The following is a 22,483-nucleotide window of genomic DNA, read 5'->3' as shown; positions in this document are numbered from 1 at the left end:
TACACCATGTACAAGAAAAGTAGTCAAACCAATGAAAAATCATTTTTGATGGTAACAAACTACAAACTGGTACTAGGATGGGGATGAAAATATTTTTGACTGGAGTGTTCACTACATGGGTAGAGACTGTCAAAACTCACCAAATTGTACACTTAAGATCTGTACATTTTACTGCAGGCGAGTGTCACCAAATTAAAAAAAAAAAAGAAAAAAAAAAGAGGGAAAATAAGAAGGGGGATGGGAGGAGCTGGGTACCGGAGTGAGCTGTGGACCAGCTGTGGAGATGGCCCCTGAGCACAGGCTGTCGGGGCCAGAGGCTCACACAGGAGTGTCAGCCCCTGACCTGACTGGGAGCACAGCAAGGCTACTATTTCCATCTTTGCTTGGGACAACACGTCCTTAGTCATCGGTAGTCATTCTGGTTCTAGAAACTTCTTTTTTCTTCCACGGCTAGTTGAAAAAAGATGTGGATGTGTGTCTGTGCCTTTACAGAAAATGTGTGCCCAAAGCAGAGGCCGTGTTCAAGCAGGTTGGGGGCAAATCACCAGCCTCCAAACACCTAGGAAAGAGTTTGCTACTTTAGGAGGGGAATGAGACCTACAACCACACTATCACACTTAATTGTGACCGTAACAGTGAAGCTGATCAGGTGGCAGGCAGGGCCCCTACGTCTAATGAGATCCCAGATCTTGACAGTCCCCCGGCAGCAGCGATGGCCTTTTCTCTTTAGCCTGAAGGTTGGTTGTTTATTGAAAAGAGCAGAGAAGACAGAGGAGCAGATTGCAAGGCCCCCTGGAGGAAAGAGCAGATGGACCAAACCCATGGAGCGAGCAGACAAAAGGAGAAAAGCAGAGAACTCTGTCCCACTGAGCACGTCCTCTCCTGCCCTGCCGAGTGCTGTGCTGCTCGTGGGCATCTTGAAGAGGCAGTCCGGTTCCAGGCAGGCATGACCTGATCCAAGGACTCAAGATGGCACATGAAACATTTCAGGTTTGTAAGCTTGTCCAGGTGCTGCGGCTGAAGAATTGTTTTGATCCAAGACACCAGAGGTGAGAAAAATCACGCAAGTGAGTTCTTCCGAGAAAACCGTGTGAATTTCCCCAGGCACAAGGGAAACAGGGTCGGTCATCCAGACTGCTCTTCGAAGTAACCAGGCTTCAGTGGTCAAGGTCAGGATCGTACATTCATGCACAAGGAAACCCTTAACTCTGCTCTTCAGGATGTCCAGTTGAATCTTCACTTCCCCCTTCCTGGTCTCCCCATCAATGAAGTACGAAAGATTAGGGAAGGCCAGGTTCAGCTTGAACTTCATATCCAGCCCCAGGCTTCTCTGCGAGGCAGGAGAATGGCGTGGGCCAGGCTATAGGTGCTCTGACGGCTTGTCACCACGGTGGTCTCTTTCCTGTGACTTTGGTGACGGAGCACTAGCTTTGATGAACGTACCAAACCTTCCTCTGTATCTGAGAGGAGGACCTAAGTAGATACCATCCATTCCTGAGCAACAGAAGCTCTCTGCTCATTGGCCTTTATCATGGGTAAAATATTCCTTTCTTCATCCAGTTAACGACCGTTCCCTTCTTCAAACATGAGACCACAGAAGGAAGACCTCAGGAGGAATCCACAACCTGGACAGAAAACTTCAGGAAGGTCTGATGGCTTCTACCAACCATCTATCTTCTCAAGTAACAGAGCTCTAGAGCCAGACTGGATTTGACTCCATGCTCTGTTATGTAGCTGTGTGGCCTTGGGCAGGTTGCTTACCTTTGCTGTGCCTAGTTTCCTTACCTGTTCACTGAGGATAATAAAAGTACCCACCTCACTAGGTTACTGTGGAGTCACAGAGCGAACACTCACAGCTCTTAGGACAGTGGGTACGATTACTGTTGCTAACTGAAATAGGGCAGGGCTTTTGCCAGTAATCCACTTGCTATTCTGCGGTTACAAAAAATAGCTGCTCTTCTCTATGATGTGGATTCCCTGAGAAGGAGGTGAGTGCACGGCAATGACACAGCATGAACTGGATGGCACAGACCCTGGAGGTCACCACTGGCAAGTTGGAATCCGCCCTTCCTGATAGTCCTTTAGTGATTCAGATGCCCCACACTGCTGGAGCAATCACCTGGGGACAGGCCCTCCCAGGAGACCCCGCTGTGCTGGGGGACACAATGAACCGCTGATGATGACATCAGTGTCCATCTTCTCGGGATCTTCGGAACCTGACCTGTGACCCCTGACCCTTCGAAGCAGAGACCACTGCGTCTCTGTTATGACACTGAGGAACGTGGGTTACTCTGTTATGAACTTGGGACTTGAGGGCGAGGACAGCAGGAATTCTTTTTTTTTTTTTTTTGTAGTTATAGCATAATTCTCCATATTGAAAAAATACATCGTTTTCACATTGATGGCTTTTAATGTATTAATTTTATCTTTTTGTTTTGTTTGCTATTTTTTAAAATTAACTGTTCAGGGATGGCCTTGAAAATGCTTTGCCATGCATGCGTTCACGGTGCCAAGCTAGCACCGGGGAATGAAAAACCATTTAAAACAAACAGAAATGGCTGATATGAAGTTACTAAAGTCTAGAAGGAGAATGTGAAGCAGAAAGACAGGGTTCTCTTTAATCGAGGTCAGTTATGCACAAAGGTCAAGAATGTTCCATCCTCAGGCTTGCCCCTGTGCTCGGCGGCTGCCAGGGACTTGGGGATCTAGTTCTGTGGCTTCCATCAGATGTTTGTGTGTTGGGTCCTGTTAAACTCCTTCTTACTGTTCATCCACACTCACTCATTCAGTAAGGCTGGTCCTGCCCTAGGGGCTGAGGCTACAACAAGGACCACATACTGATTGTGATTTGTTCCAGGGCACAAGTTTCTTTTCTGGTGGTGTTTTCTTAAAGGACATTAGAGGGTGAAGGTCATTTTGAAAGCTAGGGACCCACCTTTCCAAAGACATGTAAACTTGAAAGAATGTTGCAAACAGCCATGGGAAGGAACTTATTGTATTATTTGTTCTTTAAAAAGAAAAAGGTAGCCTTCTTCTTCCTGAACATTTTTTTAGGCAAAGTCAAGGAAAGTAGGTGCATGGCGAAAAGGGAGATGCAGTGGCCCTGAGAGGGCGTCAGAGTCCCAGCGGGGTGAAGAAGGTAGCCATCTGGGAGGCAGGCCCAGCATGGGGCGCCAGGACCCAACAGGGTTAGGACAGTGTGACCATGAGGGGCAGCCCAGCGCAGGGTGTGGGAGCTCAGGGGGCTAAGAAAGGTGCCCATGCGGGAAGACTGCCCAGAGCAGAGAAGGTATCTCAGCAAAAGGGCAGGCTGATGGGGTGTCAAAGCCCAAGTGAAGGGAGAAGGGTGAGGAGGGAGGTCTGTGCAGGGAGGCAATCCAGCGTGGGGTCGTGGCACCCCAGTGGGGTCAGGATGTGTCTCTGTGGGAGGGTGGCCCAGCACAGCACACTGGATCCCAGGCAGGGTAAGGATGACACTATGGGACTCAGAATCTGGGCAGGGTGCAGAGGACTTCCACATGGTGGGTCTGGGGCAGGGTGCTGGAGCACAGGGCGGGGAAGGAGGGTTTCCACATGGGAAAGAGGGTGGATGGTGGCAATTATACACAGAGAGAGTGACTGCACAAGTAAATAATGGATAATGGAAGCTAGTTTTCTGTCAAATAAGAGTTACAAATTTGAAACGTGAAAAACTAGAAATGAATTCTTTCTGAACTGAGAGTCATGCAATAAAATAACCAGCCTATCATCTTTGAGTGTGAACACCAAGAGCGAGCAGGGGAGACTAGAAATCCTCCCAGACTGAAGGAAACTTAAGGCATCTGACAACTAAATGCAATGCTTCAAAAGGAGCTGGATTTTTTAATATAAAGGACATTATCGAGACAACTTGCAATTCTTGAATGGGGGTCCGAGGATGAGAAGGGTGTAATATACCAGCGTTAATTTCCTGAATTTTGTGTTTTCTGGTAGGAGAAGGCTCTCGCTTGCAGGAAACACAGATTGTGGTATTGGGGTGATGGCCATCATTGTTGGCAACTTGACCTCAAAATGGTTCAGGAAAAAAAAAAAAGAGTTCTTTGCACTCCCAAACCAGTAAAGATATTTTGATATGTACTCCCAATATATATTTTTATCTACATATATATATACACACATACATACACATATACACATGCTACAGACATGTTCTGCTGCCCTTATATCATCTATAAAACTTGTAAATAGAATGCAAATCAGATTAGGAAATAAATAGAAAATACATGGTTATTGAAATTAGTTTATGAAGCTTCAACATAAACGTTGGGGAGTACTGGTAGCCTGATCCCATAAACGGCGCTCCCAGTCTTATTCAGCACATACTTAATGAGCAGCGAGGCTCAAAAGCTGGGCTCTGGGCCAGGTGGTGTGGCATGACACACGTGCCCATTCCAAGCTGGCTCACTCCTGAGTTCTCCCCACCCACAGGAGCCCTGCTTTGGACAGATTAGGAATATCCACACATGGGTAATTCAGCTGTTACTCAGAACCTAAGAGCTTTGTGTCCTGCCTTGATTTGGGGAATGGCAGATCTTCCCCAACTGAAATGAGATTATTGGGGGAAAAGAAAATCTTTGATGCAGGACAGGTGCTGCTATATGTTTCACTAAAGGTAAACTAGAAGGCATTTGGACTCAATATACACATTTGAGAAAAGTTATTTGAATGATGGTAGGATAAATTTCAGTCAAATTATAGGAAGCCAAGGATGACTCAGTATTACACTGGTTCTTTCTAACTATTCAGGTCTCAGCTCAAATGCCACTTCTTCAGACAGGTCTGCCTTGATCACTCTCGTTAAAAATGACCACCCATGAAGTCATTCCCTAACCCTCTACTATTTTATTTTCTTCGTAGTACATTTATATCAGAACTTCTTACTCACTGGTTTGTGTGTTAATTTTTCTCTCCCTATACTCCACAAGGGCTGGCCCCTGATCTCGTTCACCGTGGTCTCCCTAGAACCCGTAATGACTGTGGCTGGCACAGTGCTCAACCGTATCAACAGATATACTGCACACGTGCACCAAGCCAGAATGTGAAACCTGTAAACCAGTGACGTCTGAGACCATGACAGCGAAGCACCTTATAATTCAGCGATATCTGAATGTTGCCGATAATCAGGACACCATTACCTAATGAACTATTTCGAAGTCCTTTTTAACTCGTGGTTTTGAGACGATGTATTCACAATGGAAACCATAAATATAACTGCAGGTAACTGGAGATACCTTTTTCATTTCAAGAGCTCCTAAGATATCTGAAAATCCCTAAATGTTATAATATACAGTGGTGTGTGGTTGGAAGACCCAGCGCGAGTCCAGGAACTTTGCTACCAGTCCGCGATACGGTTCAATAGAGAAGTTGAGAAGTGTCTAGAAACATTGTGGCAAGTTTACATTGCTGGACATTAGTGCATTTTATGAAGACATCGGTCTGTGATAGTCTGGAGGAAAAACCTGGTCCTCCACTAAGCACTGAGTTTGAGAAGCATCTGTTTATAGTTTACCCAGAAATTCATTAAAAAGTAACAGAAATGTGAATGAGCAGATTAGCAAAAATCTTAAATTCTGAAAATGGAATGTATTGGTGATGCTCTGGTACAATGGGAACCCTTACAAGTCTAGCAGGAATGCAAACAGGTACAGCAACCTTAGAGACCATTTGACAGTATTCGCTAGGATTGCCTTACAAGCCAGAAACATCAGTCCTAGTTATATACCTCGAGGAACCCCCTGCACCCCCACATATATAGGACATTTACAGAACATTTAGCATCACTGTTCCAACAGCAACCTATCAAAAATAATTATAGGGGCGCCTGGGTGGCACAGCGGTTAAGCGTCTGCCTTCGGCTCAGGGCGTGATCCCGGCGTTATGGGATCGAGCCCCACATCAGGCTCCTCCGCTATGAGCCTGCTTCTTCCTCTCCCACTCCCCCTGCTTGTGTTCTCTCTCTCGCTGGCTGTCTCTATCTCTGTTGAATAAATAAATAAAATCTTTAAAAATAATAATAATAATAATAATAATAACGTAACAATAGAAAAAATAAATAAGTTGGATTTTATCCGAATTTAAATTATATAATTATTAATGCAGTAGAGTACTGTACATGTATTTTCTCTTTCTTGTGATTTTAGTAACATTTTTTCTAGGTTACTTCAGTGTAAAAATACAGTATATAATACATATAACATACAAAGTATGTGTTAATTGACTATGTTATTGGGAAGGCTTCTGGTCAACAGCAGGCTATTAGTAGTTAAATTTGTTTAAAGTTTAAAGTTATACATGATTTTCAACTCCATGGAGGGTCAGTGCTCTTAACCCCAGCACTGTTCAAGGGTCAACCATAGTATATATACATAGTTATGTTGAACCAGAAGAAATACCAATATTTGATCATTTGACCTACAAATGCAGCAATTTCATATGGTTAGACTTAATAAAAAGTTGAATTTGCATGGGCAACCATAAGCACGGAGTTCAGGATAATAGTTATCTATGGGAGGAGACACAAGGAGTTCAACTATGTTAGTAAAATTGTATTAGCTAAATTGGGTGGGCACATGGATTTTCTTTATATTAGTCTTTATCCTTTTTGCATGACCTAAAAATTGCCCTTTGTTTCAGAGCTTGGGATAGTGCCTTCACACAGATAAATAAACAGACCTGGAAGTTATTCACCTGTGTCTTACCTGGACTCCTTGGGTGAGGGAAGGTCACACACAGGGAGTTTGTTTGGGGAAGTGACTGCATGGGACAGAGTGGAAAGAGTGAAACAGGGAAGGGCGGAAAGCCAGTCCTCCTTCCGTCCAGGTTCTGTTATCAAGCCGCTCACCTCCGTGGTCAGCCAGGGTGCGATCTGGCCGGGAGCCCTGAGAAGGCGGTGAGAAGACCCTCAGACTTGGCTTCAGTGTCAGAAGAAGGGGGGCTTATTCACTGGCTTTACTCTGCCACTGGTCAAGGGTCGCCCTGTGGGATGTTAACTCCCTCACATTTCCCTTTCTGCACAGGCGTCAGTATGGCTGAGCAACCTCACACGGGCAGCAGAGAAACGCTGGGACGAAATGCTACCTATGGTACAGCAGAGGGCAACTGTTGTGAGTTACACCTGCGCACAGCTGGGTGTTCTAGCAACAGCTGCAGTGAAAAGCTGGGCCAAGAGGATGTGAAGTGGGGCAAGAGAGGTGTCCAGTATATATATATCACACACATGTGTATAATATGTAGCGTGTGTATGTATGTACATATAATATATATATGTAGGGCACCTGGGTGACTCAGTCGGGTAAGTGGTTGCCTTCGGCTCAGGTCATGACGCAGGGGTCCTGGGATTGAGCCCCGCATCAGGCTCCCTGCTTGGTGGGGAGCCTGCTTCTCCCTCTCTGCCATTCCCCCTGCTTGTGCTCCCTCTCTCTTTTTCTCAAATAAATAAATAAAATCTTAACAACAACAAAAATATATATACATATGAATATATAAGAGCACACTAAAAAGAATGTTAAACTCAAGAAAATGGGTTCTTTTTTTTAACTTTATATATTTTTATTATGGTAAAATAAACAAAACACAGAATTTGCCATTTTAATCCTTTTTAAATGTACAATTCAGTGGCATTAAGTATATTCACACTGTTGTGAAACACCACTATCCATCTTCTAAACTTTACCACCCCAAATTGAACCTTTGTACCCACGAAACTATAACTCCCCATTCCCCACTCCTCTGGCCCTGGCAACCACCATTCTACTTTCTGTCTCTATGAGCCAGACTACCCTATCTCATGTAAGTGGAATCATACAGTATGTGTCCTCTTGTGTCTCTTAGTATGTCTTTCAAGGGTCATGCATATTATAGCATCTATCAGAACTTCACTCACTTTTAAGGGTGTATATTTCATTGTATGTACATACCGCATTTTATTCATTCATTTATGCATCGATGGACATTTGGGTTGCTCCTACCTTTTGGCTATTGTGAAGGATGCTGCTATGAACACTGGTACACAAACACCTGTTCAAGTCCCTGCTTTGAATTCTGTGTCTATATAGATCCAGAAGGAGAATTCTGGATCGTACTGTAATTCTATGCTTAATGTTGTCAGGAACTGCTACACTGTTTCTCACAGCAGCTGCACCATTTTACATTCTCACCAACAATGCACAAAGGTTCCAATTTCTCCACATCCTTGTCAACACTTCCTCTGTTTTTATGATGGTAGCCATCCTAATGGGTGTGAGGTGACATCTCACTGTGATTCTGATTTGAATTTCCCTAATGATCAGTGATGGTGAGCATCTTTTCATGGCCATTTGTATCTCTTTAGGGAAATGTCTATTCAAGTCCTTTGCCCATTTTTCAACTGGGTTGTTTGGTTTTTGTTGCGGAATTTTAGCATTTCTTTATGTGTTCGGGATATTAATCCTTTATCAGATAATGTGACTTGAAAATATTTCCTGCCATTCTGTAGGTTGCCCTTTCACTGATGGTGTCTTTTGATGTACACCTTTTAAATTTGGATAAAATCCAACTTATTTATTTTTTCTATTGTTGCCTGCGTGTGGGTGTCATATCTAAGAAATCATTGCCAAATCCAACGTCAAGAAGCTTTTCCTGTTTTCTTCTAAGAGTTTTATGGTTTTAACTTTGACATTTAGATCCTTGATCCATTTTGAATTAAATTTTGTACAAGGTATAAGATAAGGGTCCAACTTCATTCTTTTGCTTGTGGATATCCAGTTTTTCCAGCACTTTTTGTTGAAAAGATGGTCCTTTCCGCATTGAATGGTCTTGGCACCCTTGTTGAAAATCATTTGACCACATGTGTCGGGGTTCATTCTGGGCTCTCTATTTCCTATCGCATTGGTCAATATATTTGTCTTTATGCCAGAACCACATGGCTTTTAAAACATTTTTTTTAATTTTAAAATTTTTAAAAATTTTTATTGAGAGAATATGACATATAAGTACCACACTGTTTTGCTTACTGTAGCTCTGTATTAAGGGAATGTATCTTAATATAATAAAAGCCATAAGTGACAAGTCCACAGCTAACATCATACTCAATGATGAAAAGGTGAAAGCCTTTCCTCTAAGATAAGGAACAAGACAAAAATGCCCACACTCACTACTTTTATGCCACATAGTATTGGAAGTCCTAGCAAGAGCAGTTAGGCTAGAAAAAGAAATAAAAGGCATCCAAATTGGAAAAGAAGTAAAACTGTCACTCTTTGCAGATGACATGATATACATAAAAAACCCTAAAGACTCCCAAAAAAGCCTGTTAAAACTAATAAACAAATTCAGTAAAGTTGCAGGATACAAAATCAATACACAAAAACACGCTGTATTTCTTATATTTATAGCAAACTCCCAGAAAGAGAAATTAAGGGGCGCCTGGGTGGCACAGCGGTTAAGCGTCTGCCTTCGGCTCAGGGCGTGATCCTGGCGTTATGGGATCGAGCACATCAGGCTCCTCTGCTATGAGCCTGCTTCTTCCTCTCCCACTCCCCCTGCTTGCGTTCCCTCTTCTCTCGCTGGCTGTCTCTATCTCTGTCAAATAAATAAATAAAATCTTTTAAAAAAAAAGAGAAATCAAGAAAACAATCCCATTTACATTTGCATCGAAAAGCATAAAATATGCAGGAATAAATCTAACAAACAGGTAAAAGACTTGTATACTGAAAACTACAAGACACAAACGAAAGAAATTGAAGAATTTATAAATAAATGGAAAGATATTCATGTTTACATACTGGAAGAATCATCGTTAAAATGTCCATACTACCCAAAGCAATCTATAAATTCAATGTAATTGCTATTAAAATTCCAATGGCATTTTTCAGAGAAACATAACAAAGAATCCTAAAATTTGTACAGAACTACAAAAATCCCTGAATAGCCAGAGCAATCTTGAGAAAGAATAGAGCTGAGGGATCATACTCCCTGATTTCAAACCATATTACAAAGCTATAGTAATTAGGGGCGCCTGGGTGGTGCAGTCGTTAAGCGTCTGCCTTCGGCTCAGGGCGTGATCCTGGCGTTCTGGGATCGAGCCCGAGCCCCACATCAGGCTTCTCCACTAGGAGCCTGCTTCTCCCACTCCCCCTGCTTGTGTTCCCTCTCTCGCTGGCTGTCTCTCTCTGTCTAATAAATAAATAAATCTTTAAAAAAAAACAAAAATAACACAAAGCTATAGTAATTAAAACACTACGGTATTGGCATAAAATCAGACACACAGATCAATGAAACACAATAGAGAGCAGGGAAATAAACCCACACATACATGGTCAATTAATTTCTAACAAAGGAGCGAAGAGTATACAATGGGCAAAGGACAGTCTCTTCAGTAAATGGTGCTGGGAAAACTGGACAGCTACACACAAAGAATGAAACTCAACCATTATCTTATGCCACACACAAAAATTCACTCAAAATGGATTAAAGACTTGCATGTAAGACCTGAAACTATATAAAATCCTGGAAGAAAAAACAGGTGATAAGTTCTTTGTCACAGGTCTTGGCAATGATTTTTTCAATCTGACACCAAAACCAAAAGGAACAAAAGCAAAAATAAGCATGACTACATCAAACTAAACACTTCTGCACAGCAGAGGAAACCAACAAAATGAAAAGGCAACCTACTGAATAGGAGAGAATAGTTGCAAATCATTTATCTAGTAAGGAGCTAATATCCAAAATATATAAAGAACTCATAAAATAAATAGAAAAAACCCACACAATCTGATTTGAAAAATGGGCAGGAGATCTGAACAGACATTTTTCCAAAGAAGACACACAAATGGCCAACAGGTATATCGAAATATGCTCAACATCATTAATCATCAAAGAAATGCAGATAAAACCACAATAAGATATCACCCTCACATCTATTAGTGTCAAAGAGAGAGGAGATAAGTATTGGCCAGGATGCGGAGAAAAGGGAACCCTTGTGCCCTACTGGTGGGAATGTAAACTGGTGCAGTCACTGTGCAAAACAGTATGGAGCCTCCTCAACAAATTAAAAACAGAACTACCATATGATCCAGCAATTCCACTTCCAGCTATCTATCCCAAGAAAACAAAAACACTAACTTGAAAAGGTACCTGTGCCCCCATGTTTACTGCAGCAGTATATACGATAGCCAAGACATGGAAACAGCCTAAGTGTCCATCAGTGGATGAAAGGATAAAGAAAATGTGTATACATGCACACATACAACACACACAATGGAATGTTATTCAGCCATTTAAAAAAAATGAAATCTTGCCATTTAGGACAACATATATAGACCTCTAACTGAACATAATAAAAAATAAATTAAAAAAAAACATTTATGGACCTTGAGGGCATTATATTAAGTGAAATAAGTCAGACAGAAAAAGGCAATTACCATATGATCTCTTTTCGATGGGGGTTTAAAAAACAAAGCAAATAAAACGAACTCATAGATACAGAGAACAGATTCGTGGTTGCCAGAGGCAGGAGGGATGGGGTGGCAAACGGGTGAAGGTGGCCAAAAGGAACAAGCTTCCAGTTATAAAATGAACATTCTGCAGTTTCAGATATTACCATTAAGGCTTTTATATAAAACTCACATGACTAAGAATTGTATGTAAGATGAAGTCCACTGACTGAACTGCTATTGGAATTTCTGCTGGTATGATTTCCAATTTAATTTACGTTAGATATAATCCCAAATGGTTTTTAAAATGAAAATCAACAAGAACTCACCACTTTGGCAAGTTAAAAAAAAAAACTTCCAACGCTACACTTAAAAAAAAGAAGTAGGAACCGATCCATTGTGAGGTTTTTTGAAAGACTCCTTAGGAATATAATTTTAAGATAAACTAGTAATACGTGTGGGTTTTCATGGATCACAAATGAACAACAAGGTTAATGTAATTATTCTACAAAAACACAGATCTCTTAAAAATTCTGAGAAAACTAGGAAGGACGATTTCAAAAGGTCTGCATCATGGTTGACCCTGAGAAAGAAAACACTTGTGAATGAAAACAAACCTGAAAGGTACAGAACTGGCAGCGGCCATCCGTCTCCCCCTCGCTCCGTGCCAGGGCCTTCAGCATCTCCAGGCAGGTTCACTGCAGGAGTGTCCTAACTGGCCCCCTGCTTCGGGCTCTCCTTCCACTTCCACTGCTCTGCTCTTCACATGTTGCCCGCAGATCTTCCTCATACGTACTTCTGATTGTCACCCCTTTGCTCAGAAGACTACTTCCCGAAGAAGGGTAAGCCCCTCGAACTTTGCAGGACGCCCCAGGCTCACCTTTCCAGCTTGACTTCACTTCACTTTGGCTATGTCTCACCTGTGCACCAGCCACAAGAACTCCTCCCTGACGCGTCCACACTCTCGGGAGTCAGCTCGTTGGCTCATTATGTTCTCTCTGGCTCGAATTCCCTTTCCTTTCCCTGCTAAACTCCTACCCGGCTCACACGGCTCTTCTCTAGTGCCATCTCCCCGTAAGATCTTTCACTCCAGCTGGCTGCCATCCTGTCCTCTTACACCTCAATGTACTTTCAAGCGCCTCTAAAGGCACTAGTAGTCCATCTTATGCCAAATTACGTATCACCTCCATGGCAGGACCGTACATAGTCTGAGGTGGAAGCTGTTTCAATTCCTACTCTTATCCCTGGAAGCAAGTGGCACAGTGCCTGTATGTAGTGAGTCAAGCTACATCAAGTTCTCTCCCAGAAAGTCACTGGAAGGAAAATACTTTGAGTGCACAGACAGGAAATTAAAGGGCTGGTATGTTGAGAAAAAGTCTCAGCACATGCAAAATTTCAAAATTTCTACCAATGACAAGAATATTTTTACTTTGGTACAACTAAGACCTATAGGCTTTTGTGAGGTCATGATGGGAAAAAAAAAAAAAGCCAAACATAAAACCTTTCTTTCCAGGTAAATAATGAATGAACTAAAGGAGAGTGGCCTTTAAAAAATAAACTCAATCATTTTTCCCCAAACTGTAGAAACTAATACAAGAAATGTTAACAATTCTGTTACAATGAATTTATAAATAGTCCTAATTATATAATTAGCCTCAAGTAAAAGCTTAAAATACTTCTGGCTTGTGTGAATTTACTCCCAAGTAATAGGAAGCCAGGATAAAAATCACTAGCTTTTCTTTTTTTTTTTTTTTAAGATTTTATTTATTTATTTGACAGAGAGAGAGACAGCCAGCGAGAGAGGGAACACAAGCAGGGGGAGTGGGAGAGGAAGAAGCAGGCTCATAGCAGAAGAGCCTGATGTGGGGCTCGATCCCAGAACGCCGGGATCACGCCCTGAGCTGAACGCAGATGCTTAACCGCTGTGCCATCCAGGCGCCCCAAAAAATCACTAGCTTTTTCTTAATCACAGGCTCCAAAAATGAATGAATGAATGAACGAACGAATCAGGACTTAAGACCTGAATGAATGAATGAATCAGGACTTAATAAGAACTGATTCAGAGGTCACTATAAACCAGTGCTTCTCAAAATATTTGTGGGAAGGGACTGGTTTTGAAATACTTCCTATGTGCTGCAGACCAGTATTCTCATAAAATACAATTAAAATGCTACAGCAATGTCTAAAGGTTGATGCGCGCTTTTTGTATGTGTCATGGGCCAGGAACGAACTGGCGTGGTAAGGCCTACTCAAATAGGCAGCCTTGGGGGAGGAGCTTAGCAATGGGTTTTTATAGAATGCAAACGACAGACACTGATGCTTTGTGCAAATGGGCAGCAGCAATCTGCTGTTTCCCCGCAGCCGCAAACACTGAACCCGCTACCAAATGCAGGGGAAGGCGGGATACGTGCCTACCTTCTGCTCTTGCACCTCAAACACGGCTTCGTGGACACTGCAAGCAAAAAGTGAGGTAGGCAGATCACTGAAATCCATCATCTCTTCCAAATCATCTTCATTTTCACCAAAAACCATCTCTTCTTCCTCTTCTTGGTCACTGCTACAGAGATCTGACTGGCTATCATTCCAAGATTTCATAGTGTCACTCAGCATTATCCCCTAAAAGCAGGTCTTGTCCGTTTTTAAAGTCCTAAGGTGTCTACCAGGCATCTGGTGTTAAAAAAAAAGAAAATAGCATAAAGATAAGACTTTGAAGAACAAATAGTGTTTCAGTCAATTCTCAAGACAGCAATTCATCAACGGAAGCAATTTTATTCAGGAAAGATAAACCAGAGTTTAAATCCGCTCATTACAGTCCTCATAAATAAATTCTATATATTCTAATTTGATTTGCTTAGCATATTTTATGTAATATATTTCCCTGGCAATGACATAAGACCAAAAAAAGGCAAAAAGTTTTCTAGTGAAATTGGGGGAAAAAAGGAGGGGGCAATACAAAATGAGCTAGTATGAATCCATAACTAGTTTACAAGCAGTAGGAAGGAAAATGGGAACTGGAACTGCCTTCACATATTTGTTTTGGGTTTTCGGTCTACAACACTGAAACTGGCAGCGGAATAAAACCCACACGATTCATTTACCATCTGCACCGTGAAATCTGTCTGCAATGACATGACTTCACCTTTCTTAACCAATCTGTTCTTTCTGAATATACTCCCAAAGAATTAAGTTCCACAGAACCAGAAGTTTATCTATATCAAGTAGGTCTTTGTTAATATTTTTTAATTTTTATACCCCATAATTTTTTTATTGAAGTAATTTTTATATGTACATTTTATTTTATTTTATTTTTTTAATGATTTTTTATTATATTATGTTAGTCACCATACAGTACATCACCGGCTTCCAATGTAAAGTTCGATGATTCATTAGTTGCATATAACACCCAGTGCACCATGCAATACGTGCCCTCCTTACTACCCATCACCGGTCTATCCCATTCCCCCACCCCCCCCCCCCTGAGGCCCCCCGCTTGTTTCTCATAGTCCATAGTCTCTCATGTTTCATTCCCCCTTCTGATTACCCCCCCTTTCTTTATCCCTTTCTTCCCCTACCGATCTTCCTAGTTCTTATGTTCCATAGATGAGAGAAATCATATGCTAATTGTCTTTCTCTGGTTGACTTATTTCACTTAGCATTATCTCCTCCAGTGCCGTCCATGTTGCAGCAAATGTTGAGAATTCGTTCCTTCTGATAGCTGAGTAATATTCCATTGTTTATATGGACCACAGCTTCTTAATCCTATGATCCAGCCATTGCACTGCTGGGTGTTTACCCCAAAGATACAGACGTAGTGAAGAGAAGGGCCATATGCACCCCAATGTTCATAGCAGCAATGTCCACAATAGCTAAATCGTGAAAGGAGCCGAGGTCTTTGTTAATGTTAGAAATATTTAGGGTGCCTGGGTGGCTCAGTTGGATACGGGTCTGACTCTTGATTTTGGCTCAGGTCATGATCTCAGGGTGGTGAGATCGAGCCCCGAATCGGGCTCTAGTGCTGGGCGTGGAGCCTGCTTAAGATTCTCTCTATTCCTCTCCCTCTGCCCTTCCCCACCCAAACAAATTAATTAAACAAACAAAAAAAGAAATATTTTCAAAAGGCAAAATTTGACATAGACAACAATGAAAGAGATGTCCTTTTTCTGAGCATTTAAAAATTAATAATTTTAACCCCAAGGCATGGAGTGGATAGTGTCCCTCTGTTAAATAACGGGACAGGGTCTGTCTTATATGGACTTTATGGGCACGTCTGTCTCCTCTGATGAACTCCAAGCACAGTGCCTTGAGCATAACATATTTCAAGATGCTGAAATGGAATTTAAGAAATACCAATCAGGCACAGAAAAATTAAGTGATCATGATTATTATTACCTTAATACTACCTCATTTGTGATTTTCCATGTTATTTCAAAGAACACAATGCTGTAAATATATTGCTTATACAGTGTACATGGCAGGTGTTAATGATAGGCTAAAAACAGCAGAGGGTTTTTTTTCTTTTCATTATTCTACTACACCCATCAGAAAGACTAATCCCCAAAAGTGAAATCCTTACTCATTTTAATAAACATTTTCTGAATGCCCGTTGCATGTCAGGTATTATCAGGGATATTAGATGAGTAAGAAATAGTTCAATCCTCAAGGAGCTCCCACCAAAGCAAGAATTTCTTCTCCTACATAACGCTAACCACTCCTAAAGGATCTTCTTCCATGAATTAGCTCCTATACTTTCAATTTCTCCTTCTCCTTCTGTTCCTCCTAAGCAGACACACCTATTCAAGATTCTCCACCCCCACCCGCCCATTCTTAAAAAAAAAAAACACCTTTCCTTGCGGATTCTACCTTCCCCTCCATCTACTTCTCCACCTGCCTCTCCTTCACCTTTCCTACCAAGTCCCTAGAAAAAGCAACCTGTTCTGCTGTGTTCTATTCCTCAGCTGCACTCGCCAGAAAATTCAGTGCCACTGGACCTCTGCCACTACCGTTGGGCTGACAGTGCCCGCACAGGCCTGCGTCTGCAGCACCAGACACTGCCGCCCACCCAGTCACCCTGCAACCTCGCCCTGCCTCTGCCTTCCGGATCTCCGTCCTTCCTGGCTCTCCCTCCTCCCCACCGTCTTTGTCGCCGGCTCCTCTTTCTCCACCTACCCTCTACAACTTTGTCTCTTTGAGGTTTCATCCCCTTCCTTCCTCCTCATCTTATTCTTCTTGGCTGGTTTTACCCACTCGAGCATTTAACCACTTAACCACCAGGGCTTCTCAGCTGTGTTTCCTGCTTACCCTACGGTTCACACACACCACACGGGGTGATTGATACTGCCTCTCATTTTCCACGATGAACTGTAAGCTGGGAAGGATGTCACCAGAGCAAGAGCAGAATTTTGGGCAATGAAGGGGAGGGGAGAGCTTGGAAAAAGTACATGACCCCAAGAGATCTGATCTGCCTGTAACTCTTTCCTGCCTACACACACCAAAATCCACCCATCTGTACGATTCCTATATCCAGACTCAACCTCTCTCTCCTGAGTTCCAGACTTGTATTTTCAGCTTTCTATTACACATATTTACCTGGGTAGCCCACGGGTACTACCATAATTTTAAACTTTATACCTCTAATTAGATTATTGTGCTGGAAGTCTCCAATCTGGAAAGGGGCCTGGTGGAGGGGCAAGGGGGACGGAATCTCACTGGAGCTTTCACTGTAATCTTTTCTTCAAGACTAAGTTGTCGCTAAGAGCTCACAGCTCTCAGAGCACTTGGTTCATTTCTCTGTTACATACTTATCCATGACTGCTTGTTTACAAATCACTCCCAGCTACCAGACCAGGAGTGCCTTTGAAACCCCAGGCCCTGGCACAGTTTCCGGCTCACAGTATATGCTTAATAAGGACTGCTGAATGAAAGCAGATCGCACTGTGTTTACCCCACTGATATGGCAGCACAGACAAAGGAAAATTTAATTCCACGTGAGATTAGAGACAGTTTCCCATGGGTGTGATGGAGAGACTTAAAGATGAACAGAATTTCAGCAGCAAAATGATGGGGTGCATTCCAGGCAAAGCCAACAGTTCATGGACAAAGGCCCGACAGATCAGTGTGCACAAAGACCTGGTGTGGCCAGAGGGTCCCGTATTTGGTGGGGTGGCATGGGACAAAGTCAGAAAGGGGGGCATGGGCCAAGCTCCTTGAAAGTATTGTTACAGAGTCCTGATACAAAACCCAGTCAATGTCAGCATGCTGATGAGGGCTTTTAGGCAGGGAAATGATCTAACCAACCCAATTTAACATTCAATATCACTAAAAGTAGACTGTCTTTGTATCTTATTTCTTAGAGGCACTAATGTTTTTAATCTCGCCCCACGCCCAATCCATTAAAGAGGTGAGGAAAATACTGTGCCTGGTATTTTGGAGGCTGGAAAGTTGGGGAGCTCTGAATGGCTAGATTTGGAAATATGACAAAAATCAAGCTATTTTTTGATAAGATTTTTTATTTCAAGATCCTTCCTCCAATGCCTAAAAAGGAAGAAAAAAAAAAATCAGAGCACAGGAAACAATCCCTCACTTGACTTGAAAAAAAAAAAATTCTTAGAATGTTACACCTTCATTTCCTGTTTTCTACCTTCACTTTGGGGTAACTTTCTTTTGACAAAATTTCAAACAGAAAAGTAAGAATAATACAAGGAATTTCTGTACACTCGTAACCCAGAGTAACCAATTAATTACATTTTTGCCCATTTTAAAAATCATTCTATTTCTATACATATACTTTTTTCCCTGAACCCTGACAGGAAGACAAATGCACTGTCTTTATTCCCAAGTACTTCACTGTGTAAGAACAAGATCATTTTCTTACACAATCCAGAGCAGAATTATCAAAACCAGGAAACCTAACACTGACATAATACTGTTACCTAAATCAGCATCTATATTCAAATTTTCTCAGTTATCCCAGTAATGTCCTTAGTTATTTTCTCTTCAAATTTTTTAGATTACTGTTAAATAATTTGCCTTTTGTCACAAGATATTTCAATAATCTTTAATAGTATTGCTACATTTTCTTCACTTATACATTACTGTATATTTGATACACTTTAAAAGATTGGATTTTGGGATGCCTGGGTGGCTAAGTTGGTTAAGCACTAGACTCTGGATTGTCTGGGGGCATGATCTCAGGGTCATGAGACTGAGCCCTGCATCAGCTCTGTGTTAGGGGTGGAGCCTGCTTAAGATTCTCTCTCTCTTTGCCTCTCCCCCTGCTCTTTCTCTCCCACTCTAAAAATAATAATAATAATAATAATTTAAAAAATAAAAGGATGGATTGATAAAATATCACAGTAACCGCAAACAAGTCTGAACAAAGTATATCCCAGGAAGATTTGGGCTCCATAATCAATTTTCTAGACTGAAACTCTGGCTCCCCCAGAACTCTATATTGGGCAAATTACTTTGCTTCCCTTACCATTTCCTCAACTATAAAATAGAATTGTAAAATAATTACCCTTACTCAATAAGGATGTCAGATTAAATGCTAAGTGCTCAGAACAATGCTTTGCCTATAGTTAGCGCTCAACAATTATTTTTACATAAGCACAATCTACGTCAAGGCATTGTTGGGTTGAATGGATGCCAATAATATCAGAGCCACCAGTGGAACAGATATTAAAACAATATAATGAGGGCGCCTGGGTGGCTCAGTCATTAAGCATCTGCCTTCAGCTCAGGTCCTGAGCACCACATCAGGCTCCATGCTCAGCAAGAAGCCTGCTTCTCCCTCTCTCTGCCCGTCTGTGTTCCCTCTCTCGCTGTCTCTCTTCTCTGTCAAATAAATAAATAAAATATTAAAAAAAAAAACCAGTATGAGAAAAATACATCATCAATAATCTAATTCCAAGCAACAAAAAGGCTACAAAAAATAAAATGAACACTTTGTATCATTTCAAGAAGACTGTTCAGCGGCAGATAGGACAATGAAACCAGCTCAGAGCAACCACTGGCAGTAGGAATATGCCTCCAGGAAGAACACAGTTAAAGATTTAAAAACAGACAGCTAGCTGAAAAAAAGGCCATAGTGCCTTTTTTTATGGGCTTCATGGAATTTTATGTTGTAATTCAGTGTTAGAGATATTATCTTTCAGATGATGGTTCTCTTGCTGAAGGCAAGCCAGGACATTTTTTTTGGATATAGCTTAAGCCAACATCATCAACCATTTCATGATTTTCTGACATCATAAATGCAGTTAGATTTGAACAGAAAGAGAGAGGTGATCAAAATCAACCCATGGAAATGACAATCTTAGCACATCTGTAAAGAAATCATCTTCTAAGGTGACCCTGCTGGTACTTAACAAATAGCCTGGTTTTATTAAGACAAAGAAAAAGTTACAAAAGTACATTGTTTCTACGCTGTTGGTCCTGGAGTTACTGCTAACTCTGTCCCACTCCAACTATTACAAGACCAAGCTGTCCCGAAGTTTACTAACCCAGGGAAATCCTGACTGGTTTAACACAAAGGGCTGAACCAATATCCTCTAGCTTCTGTAAGCAAAGGTCTGTACTAATCAGGCTTTAGCATCATCTCAGGGCACCTGTAGCTGTGGCTGGCTTCTGGCAAATAGTTTCTTCATGGAAATATCAAATGAGTGGAAAACTCTAAGTAGCATGACCATCTGCTCTACTCCAAGCCTTGTGACAAAAGTAATCCATCAAGGCAAAATGTTAGGCGTGTACATTTGACTTTGACATTTGACTTTGCATTTTAAGTTTTGATCAGGAAGAGGTAAATTCCTCCTCCAGGATATTTTTTTTTAAATTTTTCAAAATAGTATGCTTCTCAACTTGGTGAACTTCTAAAATGCCTTAGCGAGATGCACTTTATTATTTTTTGAGGCATCCAAAACGCCCCTGAACAATACTGGAAACGCACAAGTGCTCCCTTTTCCGCTCTACGTGTGCCCTGCTGACTCAACGGGCAGTAAGTCATGTGGCTTTTTATTTGTTCTCTCATATAAAAAAAGGACAACACTCACGGATGTTGTTGAACTACTAAATTCCTTTTAAAAACTTCTAAATTAGAATTTAGACTAAATTTTTTTCAAAGAAACCCTCAGAATGGTCAATATGGGAGCTCTCAATGGCTATCATGTAGGTCTCCAACTTCTATTCCCTCTTCATTTATCACTTACAGACTTTTACTGCTTTACTTTAGTAGCTGTGGCCAAAAAAAAAATTGGTGCAAAACTACAGTAAAGCAGGTGAAAATTAGATTTTTGTGTTTTTTATGTGTCAATGACCTATGCCCCCTTTTCACAGATAATTTAGAATTGGTCCTATTATAATCACTAAGCTTCAGTTCTCCACCAGGAATAGTGGTATTTCTTAGTGTGAGAGAGAGAACAGAAACAACAAAAATCAATTGTGGGAACGTATGAAAATAATAGGTTTTAAAGACCTATTGAGGTAGAGATATAAAAGACTGATGCTATTTGTTTTGCTGTATATAATCCATTTTCCCTCACTATAACCTCTACATTCTAAGGGGAGAGTGGATTTCCACTGTCTGATCCCCACCTTTAGGGGATTTTTGGGGGGTCTAAATAATAAATGGTATTGAACTTTAGAGCTTTCTTATTTCACGGGCTTCAGCCCAATGGATTTCCAAATCACACTATTTATCATGATGTTTTGCTTAAGTCTTTCAACCAACAAATCCTCTGGCACCATACAAAATGTGTTCTCATTTGTAACCCCTGACATCCACATGTTTAAAAGCTTTACAAATGTTAGAATTCAATAATGGGGAAAAAAATCTCGTTTTCCCTAAAAGCACTGAACTCTCTTCCCACCCTAGTTAAGAAAAGGCTTGTGGAGGCAGTTAAATGTAACCGCTGTAAACGCTGATGGCAGGGCTAAAGAAGGGGCATAGTCCTCAAGCTTTTCTTCCTCCACCAAAAATCCTCAATACCAACAAAAAGTCCCTGCCAAAAAGTACAAATTTGTGTGAGGCATAAAAATCTATACCCTGAGTCTCCATGTTGTATTTTTTATAATTAAATAAATTGAACCAGAGCTAATGAAATAGTCTTAAATTATTTTGAATCCTATGCAATCACAGCTACAAATAAAGTCAGTCACTTCTCTCACCAAATAGTACATAAGAGACTTCCATGAAATGCAGAGAAGTCTATGAAAAGTGCAAATAAACGTGGTGTGCTAGGTGATTTTCAATACAGGGGAGAGAATATTTCTGGCTTTGAGCACTACACAAAAATATCACTTTCAAGAATCCTGGTTTGTCACCGAAACACGGGTCTGACCTGCTCCCAACACTAGACTCCTAATCCCTGAAGGAGATGATGAGATTTTGCACGGAAGCTGGAGTGAAGCAACCTGAAAACAGACCACTATCATCACTCTACCTGTCCAGACAGCAGATGGAAGCAGACAGACAAGTTTCACGAAGTTAGCGAGTAAGTAAAGCAATGGCTAGTCGTACATCATCAAGGGGGTGGAGAGGGGCTTCGAACTCCTGGCCGTCCCTGGTTTACCGACTGCACCTTTCCTGCCTTCAGGGGCAGACTGGGCCTATCAGCTATTCAAAGAGTCAAACTGTTGCGAGAAAGCTGCTGTTGGACAGGAGAGAAACAATCTTCTTGGTTTTGTTTTCCAAGGCACCACCCCAGAGCTGCCGGAGAAGACGCCGGGCGCGAGACGGGCAGGACCCTGGACGCGCAGCATCTCTAGGGTCTCGGGCACTGGAACGCCCACCTCTCTCGGGTTTCTGCGGAATGTTTCTATCTTTAACTTTCCGCACGCCGCGCCCCCGACTCTCCCCAGTGCTGGATGCACACCCTGCCGGGAGAAGCCGCGCGCCGGCCCCGCCCTACGAAGGGGACTCACCTGCGCGCTTGGCCGCTGCAGGAAGGAGGGAAGGCGGGCAGGAGCGAGGCCGGGGCGGCCCGACGGACTACGCGGGAGCCCGGGCGCCGCAAGGAGCGGGGCCTGGGGAGACGCGGCGGGCG

The 22,483-nt window shown here is 42.0% G+C and overlaps 1 protein-coding gene across 1 annotated transcript in view; it reads right to left on the bottom strand.

The window, feature by feature from the left end:
• The window catches only part of RCAN3 (RCAN family member 3), a 35,443-nt gene extending 12,960 nt beyond the window's left edge, over positions 1 to 22,483 (bottom strand). Inside the window, exons 1-2 of the mRNA XM_002913282.4 lie at positions 22,362 to 22,483; positions 13,863 to 14,114 (exon numbers count right to left, since the gene is read on the bottom strand). Coding sequence (XP_002913328.1) covers positions 13,863 to 14,057 — 195 coding nt within the window. The 5' untranslated portion in view covers positions 14,058 to 14,114; positions 22,362 to 22,483. The remainder of the gene's footprint in view (positions 1 to 13,862; positions 14,115 to 22,361) is intronic.

This window comes from Ailuropoda melanoleuca, chromosome 2, assembly GCF_002007445.2.
Source record: "Ailuropoda melanoleuca isolate Jingjing chromosome 2, ASM200744v2, whole genome shotgun sequence".
NCBI lineage: Eukaryota > Metazoa > Chordata > Mammalia > Carnivora > Ursidae > Ailuropoda > Ailuropoda melanoleuca.
This window is presented reverse-complemented; position numbering and strand designations above follow the sequence as displayed.